Source organism: Rhagoletis pomonella, unplaced genomic scaffold, assembly GCF_013731165.1.
Source record: "Rhagoletis pomonella isolate Grant_MI unplaced genomic scaffold, Rhpom_1.0 Rhpom_scaffold_00005, whole genome shotgun sequence".
In the NCBI taxonomy this organism is placed as follows: Eukaryota; Metazoa; Arthropoda; class Insecta; order Diptera; family Tephritidae; genus Rhagoletis; species Rhagoletis pomonella.
The window spans coordinates 48,901,468-48,926,275 of record NW_023458559.1 but is presented as its reverse complement, the minus strand read 5'-3'; the positions used below and the strand labels follow the sequence as shown (position 1 = coordinate 48,926,275).

At 34.9% G+C, this 24,808-nt stretch overlaps 2 protein-coding genes across 5 annotated transcripts; one reads left to right on the top strand and one right to left on the bottom strand.

Annotated features, from left to right (window-relative positions):
• Positions 1 to 1,422: 1,422 nt before the first annotated feature.
• Positions 1,423 to 4,118, bottom strand: LOC118739098 (UDP-glycosyltransferase UGT4-like). Its single transcript, XM_036470231.1, has 5 exons — positions 3,667 to 4,118; positions 3,407 to 3,601; positions 3,103 to 3,331; positions 2,716 to 2,944; positions 1,423 to 2,656 (listed from the first exon to the last, which is right to left on the bottom strand). Exons 1-5 carry the CDS (start codon positions 4,116 to 4,118, stop codon positions 1,827 to 1,829), a joined length of 1,935 nt encoding a protein of 644 aa, XP_036326124.1. The 3' UTR covers positions 1,423 to 1,826.
• A 3,162-nt stretch (positions 4,119 to 7,280) lies between these two features.
• Positions 7,281 to 11,242, top strand: LOC118739096 (sideroflexin-2-like). Of its 4 annotated transcripts, none has more exons than XM_036470227.1 (7): positions 7,281 to 7,422; positions 8,493 to 8,632; positions 8,738 to 9,006; positions 9,737 to 9,982; positions 10,042 to 10,334; positions 10,398 to 10,445; positions 10,516 to 11,242. In XM_036470227.1, the coding sequence occupies exons 1-7, from the start codon at positions 7,385 to 7,387 to the stop codon at positions 10,625 to 10,627; spliced, it is 1,146 nt and encodes a 381-aa protein (XP_036326120.1). In that variant the 5' UTR covers positions 7,281 to 7,384; the 3' UTR covers positions 10,628 to 11,242. The 4 variants fall into 4 exon arrangements, with proteins under 4 accessions (XP_036326120.1, XP_036326122.1, XP_036326121.1 ...); XM_036470229.1 differs by lacking the exon at positions 7,281 to 7,422 and adding an exon at positions 8,112 to 8,174 and having other exon boundaries at positions 10,516 to 11,241; XM_036470228.1 differs by lacking the exon at positions 7,281 to 7,422 and adding an exon at positions 8,113 to 8,325 and having other exon boundaries at positions 10,516 to 11,241.
• Positions 11,243 to 24,808: the final 13,566 nt, after the last annotated feature.

The following is a 24,808-nucleotide window of genomic DNA, read 5'->3' as shown; positions in this document are numbered from 1 at the left end:
CAGCAAACCATTTTATGAATTGTAAAGAAATTTTAAAGAATTCGTAAAGATATCCCCCGATTTTTTGCCGAATTTTCTAAAATGAAATAAACTGTGCACCTTTGGATTATTTTACGAAATTTCGGAAGAAAATCGGTAAAGGAATGAAAATAATGCTGCAGTGTGAAGAATGTCTTGCAGAATTTTTCAGAATTTTCTTGATTTTTCGTACAGAAATTTAATTCATGCATTTTTCTTTGAAGATTCGTAAAAAATCGAATAGTTGCTTAAAATTTCCGTGCACTTTTTTGGACGGCAGAACTTGGAGATAATCTCTTAGTTTAACCCAAAGAGGAAGGATTATTCCCCAATATTTTTTAGAGCCTTTTTGGTTCCTAAAACTCCGTAAATATTTAGCCAATATTCAATTCGTCTGTCTCGAGGAGACTTGCCCAACTTCGCTCTGGTCACTGCAGTAGGCTAAACACGTAGGTGAGAGTATTGGATGCAGATGTGCCCAACGCATGCTCCCTAAACCCAACTCAGCTAATATCCCTATGAACAAACCCAGTTCCTGTTTCTCCCGTTAGATGAGCTTGATGACAACGATTGGGGGAAAATCTGATCTAGGCAGAGTTGAGTAGCCGATACAACAACAACCGACCACTGTCGAGTACTCAAATAATTCGCAATACACCGTTGAGTTACTATTTCTGCTATTAGCTCGATGTAGCCAACAATGTCGTAGTCCGAGGCTACTTGGACGATTCTCTCGCTGGAAAGGCAATAAGGACTCGATAATAAACTAGAGTTGGATGAGTGTATTAGCCCCCAGCGGCCGCTGTGGTGTAGTAGTTAGCAGTGCGCTCTACCACTCCGCAGGACCTGGGTTCAAGCACTGGTCAAAGCAACATTGCAATAAAATATAGTTGAAAGAATTTTTCTTAACAGCGGTCGCCCTTCGGCAGGCAATGGCAAACCTCCAAGTGCCATGAAAAAGAGCTTCTCATAAAAATACAATCGCCGTTCGGAGTCGGCGTAAAACTGAAAGTCCCTCCCCTTTGTGTAACAACAGCAAGGCGCACGCCACAAATCGGAGGATATGCTCTTTATATTATGCTATTATTAGCCTCAGTTTTCTGCGTTTTCTACTGTCAGTTTTTTCGGAAGAAATCAGGGGGTTTTGAGGAATGGCGCTGAAGTTCTTGGTAAGAAATAAATCTGCGTAAACCTGACAGTGCTGAAACGGTTAGGTACCAATACTAGTATTTCAATTACATACATACATACATACATAGGTAGCAAAGAACATGTTTTTTTTAATATAACATTTACATTTATTTGGTTTGACTGTCTTTAAAGTGATTACAGTATTTATGCATATTAGCACAAAATTTTGTGAACTTGCAAACAAAATTGAGTTAAACTATTTGTATATGTAACAACAATAACTTGTAATACATTTAAAAAGCACACATTACATTTGGATAAAAAATACATTTGTGATATTGAAAGCATGAGTAAAATTGATGAGATTAAAACTTAAAAAAATGCTTATATGTATAAACCAAGATTTATACAATACACGCTAGCTCTAAGAATAACATGTTGAAACAATTATCATTTATTTTTCTCTCCCCCTTCCTTCCATTGAGTAAAACACCTTATCTTAAATTATCTACAACTTAAGTACTAGCAATAAAATGCATGAAAGCAATACCACAAATCAAAAAGAGAAATACTCAGAGGATACTTTAAACATAAACTTAAATATATATTAAACGTATAGATGTATTTATGTAAACTTTGTAATTTCTTCCATAATAAATCCTGTTTTTTTAATCAACTTATTGTGATGGTGATTTCATAGCTGATTGACGCGCAAACTTCTCGCGTTTCATTGCACTATCACCACTGCCATCAGCGCCACTGCCAGAACTACGCGGACGTGGAGAACCCCTGACTGAAGATGCAGCAGAGGATGCTGTTGATGCAGCCGACACAGTTGATGTGGTCGATGAGGCCGAAGGTGATGATGGTGGTTTCAACACACCAGCAGCTTTTGTGGCGCTACTGCGCCTGTGCCAATCCAACACCGGGGAATCATTTACTACAGCTACACCACTAGTCGAATTAGTGTGACCAGTGACCCTTAAAGTAGCACGTTGAACACCGACTTGAGCTTTCAAGGCCGTCTGATTGATGTACGAACGGCGGAGAATGCAACAGGTAACGCTAAATGGCACTGCTATAATCACAAATAAACCCAAAAATATTATGGCTAATACATCTACTAGCTCTGCGCGCATGAAGTTTAATTCATTTGCATGCGATTTAAGAAAATCACCACCGCCAGCACTATTTAAAATCAAGTCAATATAATGTATACTCCTCGCCATGGGTGTGCCGAAGTTGGAGTTAAGCAATTTTCGCTTTTCGGTCACTTGCAGGCCATAGTTGGGATTTGTTGCCAATTCAATTATCTTATTCATTATCGGTGTAAACTCAATGGTATCAAATGAGTGTGTCAGAGCAATGCCCTGTTTTTTTAAGCGCCTAGCGTTGACTTCCTGATCGGGGAAAATCGGTATGGCAAGTATCGGCGTGAGACCGTTTATCGATTCAATAATACTCATGAGACCACAAGCGCTTATAAACACCTTAACTTTGAGATGGGCTGTGAGGATAAGGATATATTTATTAAAACATTACTCACATTTTCGAAAACTAGCTCACCTAAAATGGCTTCCTGGGGCCACCAATCTGCTATCATGACATTTTTAGGTAAATCTGTGTAAAATTTACGGTCTTCCCATTTGAGAAGGAAATTGTAGTTTGTTAAATATGACATTACATCCACAAGTTCGTCTAGCTTTTCACGTGCTAAGTCGACTGTTCGTGCATCTGCGCCCAGGCTTATGTACACCGCACCTGCTGGTGCGGTTTCTATGAAATAAGCAATATGCTGAAAAGAAGAAAATAGTTTTTATTCATATGCACATATATGCATAAAACATATTATGTAATTTCAAACAAAAGTTATTAGACTGATAATATTACTAGTAAATTGAAAGCATTGGCTTGAAATCTGTTATTTAAATGCGATCCCATTTTTCTACATACCGCCGGCAGTTCAATTTGCTGCGGTACTCCATGCAGATGTGCCCCAGCAATCTCTAAAACATTTGGCAAGTAGGCACGCGGATATTGTACAATAGGATGTGAATTAATCAAAACAAGACTGAGATTTTTAGTAAGATCACGGTGATGTGGCAAATTCGTATCGGCAAGATGGTTGAGCGTTTGAAAGTGTTTTCTATAAACGGCTTCGTGTGAGATCATGTAAAAAAAGCTACGTGTATACATAGAAATATATAATTACTTTAATTAGCAATATGTGCAAAACAAAAATGACAATTGCACTTACTTGTATGTCAACTTTTCGAATAGACCCATTAGCGTATTAACGCTTCGTTGCCAAATATTCATACGCTCCGAATAAGGCAAGAAAATACTAGGATCTAGTGCTGAGCTTTGCGGATTTCCAATCATTTGATTTAGCCATGTATTTGCGCCTGTAGGACTAATGACTACGGTGGGTATTTGATAGAAATGCGCCAAGCTTTCGATGGAAACAAAACCTCATAATTTAGAGATAAATAGTTGTAACTTGTAAAATATTCTTACCACAATAGCGAATCGCTTAGGAAGAGATCCACTACCAGCAAGTCGAATTCTTCACCGCTGTTTACAAGTCTTCGAAATTTTTCATCACCCAACAGTATATCTACGTTTGATGCCCCAGCGTACATTAGCCGCGTAAAATGTTCTAAAATTGAACTTAGACGCGCTTGTTCTACATCGAAAGGCAACCCCGTTTCCTCCCAATTTTCAAGCAGTCCCTCAATATGTATCTCGCGTATATTTTTTTGTACTGGATATTCCTGAGCGTGTGGACTTATCAAGGTGACCGAATAATTTGTTTGTGTTTCCACCAATTGTTGCAGAAGCCGTCGTCCAAAAAGGTAATGTGACTTCCAAACACTTGGTAGAACTGCCAATACATTTACACCGTATACCAAACATGGCAAAGCACTTAGCAAATGAAGCAGTGACAAAGTGGTCACGAAATTCGCCATTAATTAAATTATCAAGCGCATTGAGACGACGGCATAAGGCCGATGACCGTTTGTCCTTAGTTTCTTGCCACTGCACTAAAGGTTAGATGTACCTATTGAGTCGAATGTATTCGACCGCTCGACCGAATTCGCATTGATACCTTTATTGCACACCGCTGTTCCTATTTATAATGCTTCCTCCCAGCGTATCACCAAAGCACCAAATACACTCGTTTTTCCACTTGCCCCTTGCTCTGTTGTTGCTCCAGAGCTCTTTTTAGTCTATGCAACTCCGTGCAGTTTTATTTCGTATTCCAATGCAAACTTTGGACATTTTTTGTACTTCGTTACTACTATTCACTGACCTGCGTGTATGCACATATGTACATATGTATCATAAGTATTTATGCACGATATTTTCTTTAATTAATGCAAAAAACTTTGCTTAATGATGGCAGTGTGAATTGCGAAAAAATCAAAGCGACGCCAGTGAAGATAAAAAGAAACAGAATGTAAACAAATTGTAAACGAGAATGGCACCAAATAGGGGAATGCCAAAAACAGCTGCTTCACAGAGTGCAGAATATGACAAGAAACTTAAATGGGCACATGAAACTTAACTCAAAAGCGGTGCCTAATCTGCTCCGGTAGGGCGTATAGGCCCAAACCCACCGAAAGCGATCCGAATTATGCATTTGGTCCCTAACCGTCAATATGAATGCAATGGCGCTTATTAAAGTTTGACGGTAAAATTAAGGTTGTCGACGATATTGAAGTTTTTTGGGGAAATATAAAAAAAATGTACTGTAATTGGTTGCGCTGCAGAGCGCATATTTTCTGATCTAGATTTAACTCTTTATAGCCCTTTTTAGCTCCGAAAATTGGACTTTGCTCCTAGCTCTTTTTAAAATAATGGGCTCTTTTTGATTACACGTAAAAGCACATTTAGCGCATTTAGCTCTAAATGCTACTCTAAATGTACATTTATCCATACAAATTTCTTCACATAAATGCAAATCCATTTTTGCATTAAGAATCTAAATGCAAAAAGCAACCCTGTGATCTTCCAAAATTTTCACGATTCGAACATGGTTTAATGAGAAAAAGCGCAACATTGCTTTTTCCCATATACACATGAACCAAAAATACAAGAACGCGACGTTGTATTTGTAACTGGTTTTGAGAAAAAAGTTTGCGAAAGCGGGTTCGTCAGCTGAACGTTTGTTTACATCACAAGCACCACTATTTTACACTTTTATTCAAGTAAAGATGAGTTAATTCAACATGACAACACATTTTAAAGCATTTTGTAGCATCAATTTACCTAAATTGTGCGTTTAAAGTGGCTGACAATAATTTTGGCTAATTTTGGTTTTCGTTGTTTTCTTTGCTTTGTTTACTTTTCGCTCGTTTTCCAGTGAGACAAGATGGCGTAGAACCCGCTAAAAAAATCGACTTTTTTCACTCTCTTGTTCTTACGTGATCTTGTGTCTTTCGTTCATGCCGTATACAGTGGCTAGCTTTACATTATTTGGATAAAGAAGTTACGCAAATTCAACATCGATGTGATGCTGATAGAAATCCGGATCAATTTGTCATCAACTCTGTTCGTTTTGTTTCCTAAATATGTGAGGAAATTTTAATTGACAGCACTGACAAAAGAATATATACACAAACAAATGTTCGGTTATGGTTAAAACAATTCAAGTTTTTGTATTGAATACTTGGTTTAAAATTTATTTTTTTTGCAGTAGGCTTTTTGCACATTATCTTCTGCGTGAGAATGGATCGTAATAGATACGGATCTGAATAAGCGACTAGAACACGGCTGTTTGTCAAAACTATACGATTTCGAACTCGCGTAAATGTACATTTCGAAAGTGCATATGTTCGAAAGTGCTAAATGTTGCATTTTAAATGCAGCAAAAACGCTGCATTATATAGAACTTTTTTAGCTCCAGAAAGTTGTATCGTACAAGTATTGACTAAAATTTATTTGGCTTTGGTAATCTCAGGCTATTTTCGACACCAACATGCTATTCTATTTCGAAAAATACCTACTTAGAAAATACTCAGGCTGTACATTCTCTCTCAGGCGATAGAAAAAGAGGGCAAAAGCTTAAGCGTTGATAAAATTTGCAAAATTTCGAAATGCAGTGGAAAAACATGCATAAAGAATTTTGAAAATTTGTTGTTGTTATTTTGGTTTTAAAAGTTTTTTTCAGCACTTCAATTTACAACATTCGCTATTATTATTAATATTGCGGAAAATGTAAAAACACCTTTACGCCAATAAGTGTTCAGCTTGAAAAAAAATTTCGCTCTTCATTTTGGCTACTATTAGTATTATTTAGCTCTTTTAGCTCTCTTTTTCAACCGTTTTAGCTTCAAACGAAAATTTTTCTGGCAACACTGGATCACAAGGGGTTGTATACTGTCATTTTGTTGTATGTCGTAAACCTTAAAAATTTAAATAATTGTTTAGAATACTTGAAACCACAAACGCTGTTTTTTATCACTATGAAAATCCATATTATTATGACCTTATGGAGCCTTGCGAACGCCCTTCATATATTTTTAGCCGTTTAAAGTTTACATGCAACAATACTTTGTGGATTTTGGGTTGGTTGGCACGAACTTAAGTTCGTATCGCCAGATTGTTCCTCCTATTCTGTATTTGTACCTCTTGGTGCGCTGAGAGTGATCTTCAGGTATTTCAGGTATGTCCAACGTATTATATGTGTTTAATGCATATCCATTAAATTGCAATTTCCAACAATTTTAAAAATTTATTTCTTTAAAATATTTCTTGTTTCGCTTCATGAAACAGTTATGGTAATAAATTTTCATAGTTCACTTGTTCATACAGTTAATTTGTTCATACGATAGTACCGTTTCAACGGTACGCTTTAACATTTCCATTTAATCGCAATTTTATTTTTCTTTATGTTCACGTGTATTACATTACTTACGTAATTTTTATTTAATAGAATTATCTTCCCTTGATTCAAAACTTTATGTTATATTTAATGAAGCTTAATTTAAAGCTTTATGTTATTTTTAATGAAACGACTTCATTTTTGTGTGTATTTTAATCTAATATTTGCTTTATAAAAACTAGACAGATCTGCACGACCATACTCGTCGAGGAGCCATTTTGAACTGCATGCAACAATACGACAATATACAACACCTTGTGAACTCCCTAAAAAGGTTCTTTCTCGTACGCAACGCGGAATCCTGCGCGTGCCCAAAATAGCCCAGAAATCATTCCCGTACTCAACAAAATGGGTAATAGAGCGCGAAGATTGGAACGTATTGTATGGTAAGTGTCTTTTTCTTCCTGCCCGAAACAGCCCAGACTTTTTCTCCGGGTAAAAATGGATAAAGTGTCAAAGTGCTTATCAGTTGTTTTGTATTTACATGTTGCCTGCATTTACTTGGTGCTTTTAAGGAATAGTGAATGTATTTTCAATCTTTATATTCTTAAAATCAAATTTGTAAAAGAAAAATTCAATTCCCACGAGTTTGCATTTAAGTGACAAAAACAAAAACAACGCGAATAAGCTGTTTCTCAAATTCTGGGCGCGAAATGTGATTTTTTCCGTTCCCGGACTTTTGGACTATATTCCATTTTTGAGAGCAAACTTTTCGCTTATTCTCTAACTACCGGATCCGGTCCGGATTGTTAGGGAAAGAACCTAATATGTTTTCAAAATGTATTAGCGACCTGGAAATGTGATTTTTTATGAATACTATGAATTGCACATAGAAATGTGAGATTTAAATTGAAATGCTTAAAAGAAAAAAAAAAAATAATAAATGTATCACAAATTCATTGAAAATAAACTGCTTTTCTACTGCAACTTTTTGTTTTTTTTTTTATTGATACGTGAATGCTGAAAACAAAAAAAGTCGATACTTTTGATTAAGAGCAACGACAACACTGTTTGTGAGGAAGACGAGAAAAAAATTACCCAAACCAATTCGCATTTTGGGTATTTTTTCGCATGTCAAAACAAAAGAGATTAGGAAAGAAAGTAAACAAAAAGTGATCTGTTTGAGATAAAAGTGAAGGTTTTTCATTCATAATTTCTTCATATCTTAGGCCATATTATAAGATAGAAATTGTAATAATTTGCAATAATAAGATAGTGACGTCAAGCAATATAATTTATGTAAAAGCATACATAAATCAAAGCTTTATTACTTGCTTATAAGGGTTTAGGTATGAGGGACGCAGCTGGCTAGTTGCCAAATTATTTGCACATGTGTATTAAACACAGAAAAATTTGCCAGACAGCGTAGAAATTAAAAGTGTTTAAAGCACAGTGCAGCTGCTTAACTGATGCCAACAAGCTGTGTCATACAAATAATTTGCATTTAATTTTCTAGTGCATCGGCGCGTATTCATACATTGTCAGCAGCAGTATTAAACGAAAAATCTTCGTTACGCAATTCCATTAATATTTCAACTGTTATCCCCGAGATTGACGTTTTCGCAATTTATAAAACAAATATGGCCTTATCACTAGGTGAGCATAATTTGTTTGCTTTGAAGTACATATGTACATATAATATATGTATACATATTACGTATTTTAATTTTTCTTATCGATTTCTCTTACACAATTATACAGGACGGATTAATGTGGATGAACCGCTGTTCGATCTAAGTACATTTGCTGGTCGCTTTCGTTATTTCGCATGGATGACGGATCCGCGCACTGTTATTGTACCCAATGACCGCTTAATGCAAGCAAAAACGCTGGTAGAAAAATATCGCTTAGGCCAAGAGCCAGATAGTACAACGCAGGAGCAAGTCAAATATGCCATGAAACTTTATTCATCCGCCTTCCATCCAGATACGGGCGAACTACAAAATGTTGCCGGACGCATGAGTTTTCAGGTAATTAAATGAGCACTACACATCTGTTTTAAATAATTAAAAAATATTAAGAGCTGCACATTTTTATTTGCAGTAAAATTTCTATTATGCTAATTTCATTTTATTGGCTAATACTAATTGGCTAACTTGTTTATACGTAGTTTCAATAGGTAGCGAACTACTAGCAATCAGTGCGACTGTCTCGTGCCACTATTACATCAAAGTCATTTTAAATCACATCTGTTTTCTAGCAAATTTAAGTACATACATACTTAAATGAAAACATTTTTATTTTGATTTTGCTTTTATGCTTAGATATTTATGTACATACATATGCATGTGTGTATGTTTTGGTGCTTGCAAATAGTCGGCTGATACCTTGTCGTATATTTAAAGTTTATCGCTGCGCTCGTGCCGTCAACGTATGGTGACGTTAGTGTGCAGCTGGGCAGCTATGTGACGTGCCTTCGTTTGGGTGCCAAAAATTTTTTTATCTCTGCTTAGTCATGCCCAACTTGGACATATATATATATTGCTTGCCCTTGCATTGAGCTTGCCAATGGCCGCCGGTATTGCTGATAAGAGCAGGAATTTTGTGGATGGATTTATATTTGTAAATAAACAAAAGCATGACTAGGTCACTAGCTCAACTTAGTTTATTTTTAGCTTTAGAGATTAATGTTAAAAAAATACTCTTATTATTCATTAAATATATCCTCTAATTTTGAATCTTTCTATTTCGCATTCTCAGGTTCCTGGTGGTATGCTTATAACCGGAGGAATGTTGGCCTTCTATCGCACGATACCTGCCGTCATTCTCTGGCAATTCATCAATCAGTCATTCAACGCCATTGTCAATTATACAAACCGTAATGCTAATTCACCAACCACAGTTACACAACTGGGTGTAGCATATGTATCGGCTACCACTTCAGCGTTAGTGGCGGCACTCGGCTGTAAGAGCTACTGGTCTAAGCGTGCAAGTCCACTGTTTCAGGTACTATCTACTTTTTTCATTCTAAGCAAAGTACTTATATTTCTTGCTTTTCGCTACAGCGTTTTGTACCGTTTGCTGCTGTTGCTGCTGCCAATTGCGTTAATATTCCATTGATGCGTCAAAATGAAATTATCAATGGTGTTGAGGTGAAGGATGAGAATGGCAATATTGTGGGACGTAGTCGGTTGGCTGCCGTAAAAGGTATTACACAGGTGATTGTTTCACGTATTAGCATGGCAGCGCCTGGTATGTTGATATTGCCGTTCATAATGCAACGTTTGGAGAAAATACCAGCCTATAGGCGTATACGTTGGATTGATGCGCCCTTCCAGACGATAATGGTTGGATGCTTGTAAGTAGAAGAAGCAAGTAATATGTAACTTTTCAATGTTTCTGACTTAATGTATACTTACAGCTTGCTCTTCATGGTGCCCACTGCTTGCGCTTTCTTCCCACAGAACTGGTATGTACGGTTTTGTGCGCTATATAATAAGTAAATTTTTTAACGAAGACTTAATAATTATTTTTTACAGTTCCTTGAAAACGTCCACAATCAAACTATTTGAGTCTGATCAGTATGCTGAAATGAAAGTGAACACTAACGGTCAATTACCGCAACGAGTATACTTCAATAAGGGCTTGTAAATACACATGACTGCATCATACCAAAAAACGTTATTACTATAGACAATACTGAACTAGCGATGCGCTTGTGCATTTATACATAACATATTATATAAAATGTAAATCTGTTTGGGAATTATTTCTACTTCACTAGCCAGTAGTCATCTAAAAGTCTTAAAACAAAAAATCTACTTTTAAGCCAAAATAACTCAGCATTTTGTAGTTGTGATCTAGTTTTAATTTTGTGTTTTGTTCCTTATAATACTTTAAAGTTTCTTTATTTCATGGCACTGGTTAGTTCTGACTTTTGATTGCTAATATGTATTGTGGTATATGTGTATTGATTATAATTTCTATATTTGGGTTTTATTGTATTCACTTCTAAGTGTAAATTTGTATAAAAAGTACATTTAATATATGGCTTAGTAACATATTAATTCGACGAATTCAAAGTGTGTGGTGTTCGTTTTTTTGTAAAATTTCTTATCAAAATTTATATTTGCATTCATGCAAAACAGCTATTTTGTACGCAATTTGTGTACGAAATTAAAATTAAGATGTTTGCGATTGCATTTTATTGATTGTACGAAAGAAAAATATTAATAAAAATCAATAAGGCATTAAAAACTTCTCCGGCTATTGAATATTAAGTGGATATGCTGAAAGTTCGTTCGTATTTAAATCAACGTTTTTGACATTACCCAGTCCAAAGGCTATAACTTCATATATATGTATATATGCATATATGTGTAAAGGTTTATGAGTACCGCTTAAAGGATATAATGTTCAACGAAACGGCTCTTCATCTTTCACGCGCCAGTCGGGTCTACTTAACCGGAACGACCCAGAGTTATATCTGGCAAAGGACTGTCACTCCAGCAACACTCCCCAAAAACTATTTGGGGAATTTGTATGCTGTTAAACAACAATATATCCAGTTTCATGACCAGAAGTGGCATAGGTCATTGATAAATTGAAGTTTGACGAATAATTTTTTATATCGACACATTCCGCCCACTCCTCCTTTAGGTACTCTCTTGATGAGAACGAAAATTAAGAGCATTAAAAATGCACTTCTTCCAGCAGCGCGTACACTTCTTCGAAAATTCATAGCCTTGCAACAAATGTCTTTAAAAAGTATTGCTTTGCTGCGGTACAGCATGGAAACATCTTTGAGTTGAGAATCGAGAGACATGTAGGTAAAAATGAAGGAGAACTTGACATTTGATCACGTTATAGCTGGTTGTACGTTATCAGATCGATCAGCGGAAGTTCAGTCAATTCTGAAATTAGTAGTTAGTATATCTCTTTCATTTAGTGAAAGCCTTATAACGTTATAAAACGCAAGTCTTATGTTGTTAAATTATCGCGTTGATTTTTGAAAATTGTTTTAACGCATTTTGCTTCATACAAATTATATTCCACACTTTTTTATAAGAGAAAAAATGCAACCAGCCAAAAAAAATTATATCAAAAATCAATTTTTTTTTAGAGCTAGTCAGCAAAGTATTATTTTTATACCCGAGCGTACTTGTGCACAATGGTATTATAATTTTGTTCACATAACGGTTGGTTGTAGCAGGTAAAACGTATCGAGATAGATATAGACAAATGTATACATAAATGATCAAAATGAAAACAGAAGCCGATTAAGCGGTGACTGTCTGTCCGTCCGTCCGTCCGTCAGTCTCTGCACACTATAACAGGAGTAAACATTGAGATATCTTCACGAAACTTAGTACGTACAGTTCTTTCGGGTGTAGGACGGATGGTATTGAAAATGGCCAAAATCGGACAATAACCCTGCGTACCTCCCATATAACGGTAATTTTTAGAAACGCGAAAATTGCGATATTTTAGTAACTCCTGAAGATTATTAACTCAAAATTGATATTTACGATAACTTTTAGACAAAAATCAGAATATTATAAATTTTTGGAAAATGGGCATGGCCACGCCCCCTTATGGTTACATGTGTATATCTTGGTAACCGCTGCACCAATTTCTTCCAAACTTGGCACAGTTGTTGGCCTTGGTACAGCATACCAAACGGCGGAAATTTTTTAAAATCGGACAATAACACGCCCACATGCCGTATAACGGTAATTTAGAGAAATACGAAATCTGCGATAAATCAGTAAATAATAAAGGTAGTTTATTCACAATTGGTGCTTGCAACAATTCTTTACCAACAAATACAGTTATGATAAAATTTCACATATATATATCTCGGTAACCGTTCTACCAAATTCTGTATGGTTATTGTGCTTGCCACATAAAAGCAAAACGTTAAAAATTATTGAAATCGGACTAAAATTACGCTTTTCACATAACGGAAAATTTCAGAAAAGCTTGAAACTTCAATATTTTGAAATTTAAGGACGCTAATTTACACAAAATTGATGCACCCTGGCTTACCATGCAGCGGAGGTTTCGTAAAGGTGAAAACATATATTTAATACTTGCGCCGGGTATTTAATGTTCGGCTCCTCCCGAACTTAGACTTTCTTACTTGTTTTTTATTTCGAAAGTTAATTTTTCAAGAACTTTTTTGGGGGTTGAGTATAATGATTATATAAAGGCACTATTTTTCTCTTGTAGGCCATTAGGTCAGCTTTCGAACCCATATTTTTCCATATTTTATCTTATTCCTATCGAGAGATTAACGACTTTGTCAATCGAAACTCCTAAACCCTACACTGTGCGATGCTTTTCAGAATAATAATACAGATACATTATGTATTTGTGTATTAGCGAGATATGTATTTCTGGCCAAGCTAGGAAATCGGGAGTTCCATTGAACATCTTTAGCAACTGCTTAACGGGGCTACTGTCACAGCTGCAAGGACGAAGAGGGAATGGAGAAAGTCGGACACTACCTCTCCCAGTGCCCAGCCTTAGTTAAAAGGAGACGACAATGTTCGAATCAATATTTTCTCCACGATCTTTCGGAGTTATAATTGATGAATGTCTGCGACATCCAACGCTTCCTTAACCTTACCATTTAGTTATATTTCTAGGTATATGTGCGTAATCAATTGCGAGCTAAAGTGGTATCTCAAATAGTCTTCACTTATGAGCCGCATTAGAACATACACTATAACTACGGTGACCATCCGTCCTGTGTTATACGGGACAGTCCTCTTTTTTGACCCATTGTCCAGGCAATTTATTTATTAAAATTGAGTATATGTAATAACGTGCTGCTCATTCGCTTTTCTTAAAAAAAAAATGGTCGAACATTCTTACTTTGTACGAAAAAGATGCGCAACATCGTCAACAAACAAAAAAAATAAAAAATCGTAAAAAATTAATGGTAAGTCTAAGTGACTTCAAAATTGCACTTTATTATACTAAAATTTAACGATTTTTTCTTAACAAATTTTGCGAGACAAATTTCCTACAAAGTTGTGATGTTACTACAAAGATGCTGTTTCAGGTCGAATACATCTAGGATCATTGAAGAAGGCTTTAAGATCTGTAAGTTTTTGTGGAAAAAATTTGCAAAATAATTTTTTTTCCGTAAGCAGCTCCCATAAATATGGTCATCGTAACTATAACCTAAGTTACATCATTCCAGATCTGAAGCCACTACACACATTAATAAATGAGACTGCTAAGAAAGCCCTACTCCACCTTATGAGAGAGGGAATTGGCAAGGGTAAAGCGATTTGCTAACAGATTGGAAGAGGAAATCAGAGCATCCCCAAGTCCTATCTCCGAGCTCAACAGAGCCAACATGGTAAGACAACGACCTTTGAGAAAAAGTTCGAGATTGAACTAGGTAGCAAAGCGACCTGGAATGAGACAATTAAAGACAACACGATTTCAGTCAAATACCAAAAGTGGTTTACTAATGGCTAAAAAACAGACGACGGTATTGGGGCAGGAATATACGTCGCAGAGGTCAAGATATCTATTCCCTTGTGGAATTATCCTCGCATCTTTTAAGCGGAGATTTATGCCATCAGAGTTTGTGCTGAAATAATTCTGCAGACACATCTAAGGAGACAGCACACTGTCATCTACAGGGACAATCAGGCTACGCTAAAAGCCATTTCCTCGTGTGAAATCAAATCACGTGTAGTATAGGAATATGTGGCCAGATTTAACACCCTGCAATGGGTACCGAGTCATAAAGGCAAACAGAGCAACGAAATGGCTGACAGACTAGCAACAGAACAGAACCCTTCCTCACAGTTGGACCTCATACCATCATGGAAGAGTTACGAGCAGAAGAACGTCAGCTGAGAAGAGCAGGTTGGGAGAACACGTGTGTACCAAGGCAGGCGTAAGAACTTTTCGGAAGCTACAACCTCAAGAGTTTTAGGAAAATAGCTACCCTCCAAAAGAAAAACCTAAGATTTAAAACAGGTTACTGCAGGCTGAGGTCCCTTATGAGCACCCAGTGAATTGGTGCAGACGACTCGTTTCACTATTGTGGCATGGAAGCAGAAACCCAATTTCATCTCCTAGTCTAACTGACATAACAAAAAAAAAAAAAGAATTTGAGAAAATTGATAGAGCCTGGACTGACTCCAGTATAATAGTTTCCATTTGAGAGACTCTTTTTTGGTGTTGGGAAGTTTTTCTTAACTGAGATACTGTTTACTAAACTTTTGGTACCAGTGGTTAAACTGGCTGTAGCATACAAGAACTCATTAGAGATTTACATTTCTGCAGCTGGCGAGATTCTGTCGAAAAAAGTGATTTATCTTAGTTCCCGGACTAGGTCTAGCACTCAACACCTTGACTTGGGCAACTGATCCAAGTGCTGCTTAAATATACACGGCAATGATTTTCTTGTCACCACCAGGACAAGCTCTGGCAAGCGAATGCGATACAATGGTAATCTATAAAGACGATAGGTGTTTGTTTTAAACCTGATTAATCTGTAATAGAAATTTATTGCACTGGGTTCAGAAGAAATTGCACTGATTTATATATGTTCGAACTTCATTCTTTGCTCTTGCGAGATTCTCTCAACAATGGTAATCTCTAACAGGGCTTATGACTTGGGTATTCAATGCAGGTGCTAAGTATATTTTTCAAATTGGCCAAACCAGGATATAGTCTAACACACCTGAGAAGGTTTTGGCAAGGAAATTTCTAACTAAGATAAATACTTCTGGGCTTGAGGCGATTTCCGAATCAGAGATTCTATTTCTCATACTGCACCATAGCTCAAAAGAGGACCTTCAAAATCAAGCGAAGAAGGAAGGGGCTATTTAGATTTACAAGAAAATGCCTCTTCTGAACAATGCATTCTCGGCTAGCTAAAGTTTCGAGATAGACTTTGTTCATAAATGTAGGAATGGGCATATATGTATATGAATAATATCTTCAGAGGGCCTGTATGGGAATTCTGATTAGTAATTCGACTGTTCATTAGACGGAGGCTGTTCAGAATCACTGAACAGTGGCTGTTTAGAGCGAACGTTACCTTTGTGTCTAGCGTCTCGATAGTTTTCCTTGTCGGGCGTTAGACGGAAGAAAGCAAGTCTGAACAGCGCCTGTCCAAAATCGAAATTTATTTCTGGCTGGGTTAAAATGCATTATTCGAATTTTTTAGTTTCTTTTTTGTTTTTACTATAATTCGTAGCAAGGCGTACAAAGTATGTAGGTGCCATTACCTTTTCTGTATAGGCTGTAGATAGGCTTCTCTGGCTCTACATTTCACATTACTCGAACTGCTGTTCATATTTTTAACAGACTTCCAAAAAAGGAGGAGGTTATCAGTTCGTCGCAATATTTTTATTTTTATTTTTTGTTATTTTTTTTTTTTGTGTGTTACCGCATCACTTTGGACTACGTCAACCGATTTCGATATTTCGATTTTTGCATCAAAGAGGTAGTGTCTAATCTGGTTTAAATCCGATCATTGGATCATGAAATATATATATGTATATATATTTTTTTAAAGTCGGTTTTTTGTTACTAAAAATTACTTGTAATATTTTTATTGTAAAACAAATTTTAAACTTTCCAAAACTGAAACTTTTTTTAAATCAATTTTATTAAAATTTCCTCTTATACGAGTATTACAATATGCAAGTAAGTAAAAACATACATGAATACGCAGCGAATTATTAGGGGAATTCGCTCTTCTGTGTATTCGTTGTATGTTGTGCAATTGTAACTGCATGAGTGTGTGATTTGTTGTTGCTGACGGTACATTAAACACCCATGCAACAACAACCACACGCTCAACCAGTTACACTTACGAAGGATACAGCGAATACACAGAAGTGCGAATTCCACTATTATTTTATTTTTATAAATTTGTTTTTTTCTATTGTAATAAATTCATATTACAAATTCATAGGTCAAATACATACATACATATCAACGATTTAGTTCTAAGTTTTACAATTTTTGTTACCTTTGAAAACCATTTGCAATGCATGCAAAATCGGGCTCAATAGGGTTCTTTATTATTTTCATGGAACATTGCATATTACAAACAACACTGACTGGAACATTCGAACATTGACATTAATGCAGGCAAGTAAGATTATTTACATACATATGTGTGAATTTATTTGAATACGATTAAAGCTTCGTTTCTGCGCAAAAATCGAACGCGAGCTTATAAAAAAAACTTTTATTAAGCATGTATTGAAAAGTATCTAATCTTGGCATGTGCAATAAAACGTATACGCTGTTGCTCCTGCGGATATGCAAAGAAATGCAATCGCATGGCGGAAAACGATAGACTTTTGAAACGAACCCGCTATTGCTACATTTGGCAATATTGGTTGCATTAGTGGCAGAAGCTTTTTTCATCTTCAAATACTAAATGGTATACATACATATACCTAACTTTATCAATTTTCAACCGGAGAATAAATACGCAATGTTTGGTCCTACATACATATGTTTGTATTAATTTTAGTTGAGATATACTTATTACTTGCTGCCAGATGTATGTATTATCTACATTTTTTACAAACGAATTTGGCGATGGACACTTGAAAAATTGTATTGCTGCATTATTAGGTACATAATTTCTTATAAATATTAAACTGGTTTGTTGCAGACTTTTTTATTACTCAAAAATATATACTGTGCCGGCCACTTGAGATATATTTTATATAATAACTAAACAAATTCGCATCAAAATTTTGTTGACTATTTTCTTCTAAAATTTAATGGCCTACTAAACTGCATATTCAATTAAGTTCTAAATTTTTTTAAAGCTTGAAATTTTGATTAAAATTTGTTGGGTTATTATAAATTTTTACTATGTTTGAAAATCGGAATCAAATGGGGTTTTTTATATTTGTTATGGAATACGCTCCATTTAAAAAATTACTAACAGTAAATAAACAAAATAGCAAATAAATACAAAGTAAAATAAACAAAAGGAAAGCTGTCAATACTGAGGACGCGCTACAGTGGCAGACACAGAATGTTAAAAAACACCCAAACAATTTTCTTGTTTATATAGTACATATGCATGCGTATGCAGGTGTGTATTTTTAGCATTGTTTATAAAATTTGCTTCTGTTTTTATTGCAGTTCGCCACAGGACTTCCTTGATTTATTGATTATTTTTAATATTTTTTTCAAGTTTTAATAACCACGCTGTTTTAAATTTTTTCTGTTACACTTACAACCGTTTGTTATATTTACTTTGTATCGCTTTGAATCATTATTATTTTTCTTTATTCGAATGAGAATGTTTGCTATTCGTCGCAAATACATTTTTTCGTACACAAATATTTTTTGGGGTTTTTCCTTATTTTTTCTATAAGTTTTGTTCTTTTTGCGTTAATTATAAAGCAATCATATTTTTTTTAATTAACATTTCTTAACTTTAACATTCAATTTTAAATTGTATTCTTTTTTTTCCTTTTTTGAATACAATTTTATAACATTGTTTACTTTTTTCTTTTTCATTTATTTATTTTTATCGCTACTTGTTTTATGCACAGCCTTCATTTTCGTTCTACTTGAATCATTCACCTGAATTATTTGTACGCATCACCTTCTTTTTCCGTCAAACCATGTCGCATAAAATTGTAAATTTTCATAAGACTAAACATTGATTAAGTAACTCGGGTACTTTCTCAACGATTACGTTTTGTTTTCTCCTGGATGCTAGACATTTAGTTTGTACAATTTATGATACGGGTTTTCTTATTTATTTAAAAATACAAACCTAAACTGCGGGTTCCATCAGCAATTCAAGTGGAAAATGATCGTTTCTATTTGGTAAGTTTTCATATTAAATTAAAAAACAAAAAATATTTCCATTTAAAACTGCTTTCGCAAAACCAAGGCGAATTCATATAAGGCGGTGTTGCTAGAACAGCTGCTTACCCCACGTCTCCTTCTTCTCCTAAATGTGTCTTAACATCTGTCAAATTTCTGTTTTAACTTTATCCCGTTTTCCCATGTGGGCAACTTGCTGTCTTAACATATCACTTTCTAAATGGCATCGAGCCAATCATATCGATCAGTAACCAATGTAAATGGCGCGGTAAAACAAAAACTGAGTTGTCAAACTACTAAATGATAGCTGATGTTAAGTCAGAGGTGGCAAGAAATTCGGCAAGACAGATATGGTTTAAGAGTGGAAATTTGTAGTCTCCACCTGATATTTCTGCTTTTTTAACAGAATCTGTAGAAGGTGGCGGCGTGAGGTTAAATTCGCCTCGGTACACAGATGTCAAAGCTTATTATGAGTGAGTGCGAAAATGCGAGTGTTGGAATTTTCTTTCGCTCTTCCTTTCGAGCGAGGAATATTTATAATTTTACATTTGTGTACTGAAAGCAAAAACGAAATGCATGTCAGTTTTTCTTTTTTGTACTACCGCTACCACCTTATATGAATTCGCATGCCGATGCCGCATTTCAACTGTGTCTTATGCCGGATTTGCACTTGACATGACATGACACACATTTTAATGACAATGTAAGGCAATAAGAAATGCATACCTGGTGTCATTAGGTTCTTTAGGGAAGCATTAGTTACATGAAAATTTTTATTCGTTATGAATGACCCAATTTTTTTTTTTGTGATCTAAATGTTTAGTGGAAATCCGAAATTGCATGGGTGGCATAGTTCACTATTATTTATACTTCTTTCGAAATTTTGGAAGCGGGCAGTATCGCTCCACCAAATCAAGTGAAATATTTAGTTGCACCAACATTGAGATACTGTTTGTTCTAAAGAGAGCGCAACTGCTCTGAGTCTTGTGGATTTACATCACCCGATAATGTTTCAAAAACGAAGAAAATTTAACTAAGACGTAAAATTAGCCTCTATAAACTAACAACAGATGTTAAGGTCGCAGTGTTTTATCCCAAACAACAATAATAATAACTACCATACATTCTTAAGATCAAAATAAACACAATTACATAAACAAGTACTTCTTAAGCAGAAAACTCAACCGACTTCAATGCTCATGTAAAAATTTAGGTGCGTCGTTAATTTCTGCATTATCCAATAATCGGAACTAAATCAAATTAGTAAAAGAACACCCTTGAGATACCAGCTCTCCAATAAAAAAAAAGGATTGTCGAAAACAGCGCACGTGGCCCAAAGTTATCCGGTATCCTTTGAGGCCGATTAAAAAGAATTTAAAAGGTACATGCCACGGAAGCGTTTTGGAATCAAAAACCAAAACCTTACGAATATTTTTTTCCAGCCGATTTACGTTGGAACTTTTTGAATATATCATAAAACGGCGGTGTTTGATTTATTTTAAGCTGGGACAAGGTGTTTAGATAGTAGACGCAAAACACGCTATCCTATTAAATGGCAATGCAAAATTTCTGTGACTCGTTGAAATATATACAAGTTGATTTCGGACCATGGCACTGCTTGACTGCTCAACATAGTTGTAAAGAAGCTATTGCCAGTGGCATCCTAATTGTAATACATATTTAAATTAACTAATTTCCCTAATTCAAGTTAAATTTAATTTCAAAACAGGTGGGCAACCCTATTCAAAATATCTTCAAACCACAACCTTTTTCCATAGAATGAGTGTAAGTTAATATAATTTATGAATTCAGTCCGTGTTCCATTTGTCAACGTGTGTGGAGGCCAATATCCGAAGCTAACGTATGTATATTAGGGTGGTCCAAAAATACATGTGAAAAAGTAAAGTCGGAATTTTTATGCTCTCACCCGCAAGGATAGTTCTATACCGAAAAAAGTATACCTTATTTCATTTTTTTTTTTAAATCAAAAAATATTTAGAGGTCGCTCAAAACGCCCATAGTTTTTCATGTATTTTATAAGGGGAAAAAACAACTTTTCGTAGAAATGGTATAAAATAGTTAATGATCAATATTTTTCTACCAAAAAACTCTGCTTATCTGCAGGAGATTCCCAATAATAATACCCAATTTTTTTATTTAACCATGTTTTCATCGCAACTACAATTTATAGGTCCGTCAAAAACCCACAAAAATAAAAAATCGTTAGTATTAAAAAATGTTTAAATAAACAATTGGGTATGATTATTGAAAGTATCCTGAAGAGAACCGGAGTTTTCCGATCGAAAAATATTGATTTTCAAGAATTCTATACCATTTCTACGAAAAATTGTATTTTTCTCATATAAAAATACATGGAAAACTTTGAGCGCTTTGAGCGACCTCTAAATATTTTTTGATTTCAAAATAAAAAAATAGGGGTATACTTTTTTCGATATAGAGCAATCCAAGGGGGTGAGAGCATTAAAATTCCGACTTTGCTGTTTTTGGACCACCCTAATGTACATGCATTGTAGTTCTTTCACTGGTTTTCGTGGGTCCCAACCCGACGCATGTATTTTGTATAGTGAGCGGCTTTTTTCGAGACGGACCCCCGTTTATACTCGGAACATAACTGCCGCCACTGACTTCAAAGGCCCTTTAAATCAAATAAGTCAGTAGCGGCGCCCAGCTGGGACTTAATACTTTAGAGGGCTTGGGTACCGCTTTTCAAACAAATGTGGCTCATATTGTACACGAAGGGTGATGTCAGGGTCGGGGTTGTGTTCACTCGCGCATTTTTAGTTGTGTACCCATCTAAACTGCTACGAAAACCTCACTCAAACTGTCCTTGTTTTAGTGCCCATATTTTTTGCACACTTTTTCTTTTTTTCATTGGGTTGTTAACTTTTTACCGTCCAATTGTTTTTATCTAGTTTTTAAACAATCTTTAGACAATTTTTATACTGAAGTTCCACTGGTAATTCTATGACAAAGTCGCGCCATTACGTTTATCACTAAGTTCGTTTCTACACTGCATTTTTAAAACATATCATTTTTCTGTTATAGCAATGCCTACTGGAAATTGTTCATTACTTTAAAGGTTCGTCCCAGTCGGCAAAATTAGAAGCGCTTCTAAGTAAATGCTTTCAGGCAGAACTTTTTAAAGAATATCTCTTTGTATGTTTCCAAACAAAGAAAACAATTGCAGTGGCAGTGCCGTAGTAGTGTGACCAGGTGATCCCAAAAACTGAAGTTGGATTTATTTTGAAAAATTGTCAGATAAAGTTAGATACTTATATATGTCCTATAAAAAATGAAGCTGAAAGAACGTGCTAATATTCCTACCTACAAATAAGTGGTGAAGAAGACGCATTCAGTGAAAAATATTTTCTTTAAATACATTTTTAATTCGTTATCAAATATCACTTTTCATTGCCATTGTAATTTTTGAACGTAGTTTACCATTTACACTTTTTGAAATATTAAGAATTAAACATACATATATTTTTTATAAGTTCCGGTTCGAATTTTATTATGAAAATTTAATTAAAAAGGCTACACTACTGAGTAAAGAGTTTAGTTACGTCAACTAAATATGTTTTCCTCAACACATGATTTGGTTATATTTACATTATTTGGTTATAATTACCCAATCACATGTTGAGACAAATTTATTTAGCTGACTTTTTTCTGAGTGTAGAAAAAAGTCACGAAGCTATAATTTAAGTTCAGAGGCTATGGTGCAAAATTAAATGCAAAATCTAGGAAAAAAAATGCTAACCTGGTCACACTGTGTTTTTGATGTTTCGTGTGAATTTACCACTTCTAATGCCGATTTTGATATTAGTGCGATTCATAAAGCGTCGAAAAATGGCATTTTCGGCGAATGGCAACGTTGCAAACAAAGTTGTATGAAGGACCTATCGCCACTCCGGCTTGCAAATGTAAAATTAAAAAAAAAAAAAATGTCTCGCGTAAGTGAAAAAGAAAAGTTTTTACAATTTTATTAAGAAGCAGTCTAAACCTCTATGTATATTTTTTCTTGAAGTATTCGAAAACAACAAAAAACCCTTATATTAGTTCAGTGAAGTGGGCACAATGCCAAATGACTTTATGGCCATGTTCCTTGTGTCACCCCACCCAAAATATATATGTATGTATGCTCTTTGAAAAATTAATTTAGTGACTATTTCTAAAAACAGGTATTTTTCGTTGCCGAACTTTGTAATTTCTTTACATATGTCCAGTAGAAAATCGGCATAAGAGAAGCTGAATCAGAAGGAAAATTATAAAAGAAAACAATCTATTATTTATATATTTTCAGGGAACGGATTTTATGGACGTTGCCTCAATCGATTGATAATAACCACCCTTCTTTAATTTTAATTTTACACATTTAATGTTGCATTTTTTTGACATTTGCCAATTTTAACTTTAATTAAGTGAAACTTATATAAATATTTGGAAATTTTTTCCATTTGTATTAAGAATAAATTAAAAAGAGTAAAAACTTAAAATAAAGCTGCCTAAGTAATATATAAATATTGTGGATGAGGTGCAGAAGCGCAGGGGACAGTACTCTTATTTCTGAAAACTTGAATGTTTGAATGCTTCCAATAGAAGTCCCGAAAACTGCAACATTCACCTTTTGGTTCAATGTTTCTACAACTATAGAGAGAAGAAAATACTGAATTGGAGACTTAATCAAAATACAAAAATTTTCATATTATATCACGAAATATTCTTTTAATTTTTATACAAATATTTCAAATTTTCGATTCGTACCAAAACAAGAATACGCCAACTCTTTAAACCCCTATCCTTATTGAAACTTTCAGGTCCTTTAAACAAAATCCTGACGTTCTGTGAAAAAAACTAAAAACGAAGATTTTGCATATTTGACCTGTAGTTTCGCGCATATACAGATTTTTACATGTGTGACAAAAACCAAAAAAAAAAAAATTATAAGGCACGCTGTTACTTGACCCCTATATATCCTGAATTAATGAATACTGAAAACTTTAAAGGCCATTTTGGCGGTATTTTACCACAGTGTAACTATGAAAAAATGTTTAGTATTATCTGCACTGTCCACTTTCGTTTGATGCCCATAGTTCCATACCTTGTTGAGTTAATCGATTTTTGTGAAACCTTAAAAAACTTTGAAGAAAACTTTGAAATAAAATTCAGAGGTCCCACATTGGGGCCGCTTTTTTCAAATTTTGGGGTACAGGAAAAACAAATTATACCAGCTGAGTCATAACAGAGTACGCGTCCTGTGAAAAAAAAAACTAAAAATGCATATTTATTATATTGCAGCTCTAATTTCGCGCGTATATCGAGTTCACCATGTGTGGCAAAAATAGTTAAGGTTTGTTCTTAGTGCCATATTTTCTAACCATTTTTACGATATTTCGTGCAATTGTCTGCCTACTTCGCTATTTTATTTTGATTTTGTTTTTTTTTAAAGGTATTCAGGAGCAGTGTTGCCGTTTTAGCCCTTTGGTGGATAGATTTAGTTAACACTTACTTTTTTTGGGCATATAAATTTAAAATTGCGCTTAGCCCTTTTTTACGGTACGGGCCGGGATATTTGCTGTCAGCACGAACTCTTGCGTGCATGGGCGTTCAGTAAAATTTCATAAAAGCACGAATAAGCTCGAAAAAGTCCGTTGCTAATATTACAAACAAATTTAACTATAGTTTAAAAGAGATATGTTTACGGCCCTTAATATGCTTAAATTGTTAAATGGCCCATCAAGTCGATTGACCGTGTACGTTCTTGTGGTGTGATTGTACCAGCATGCTGGTGTCGTGAGTGGTGGTATTAGATCAATTTTCTAAGTAAAAAGTATTTTGGTGGAAATTTCTTGCACTATATGAGTAAAAAAAAAAAACAATGTTTAAAAAAACGGTAGAAAAATTATATTTCCGCTGTAATCACTTCGATATTTCCACCTCATTTGCAAAGAAATAAATATAGTA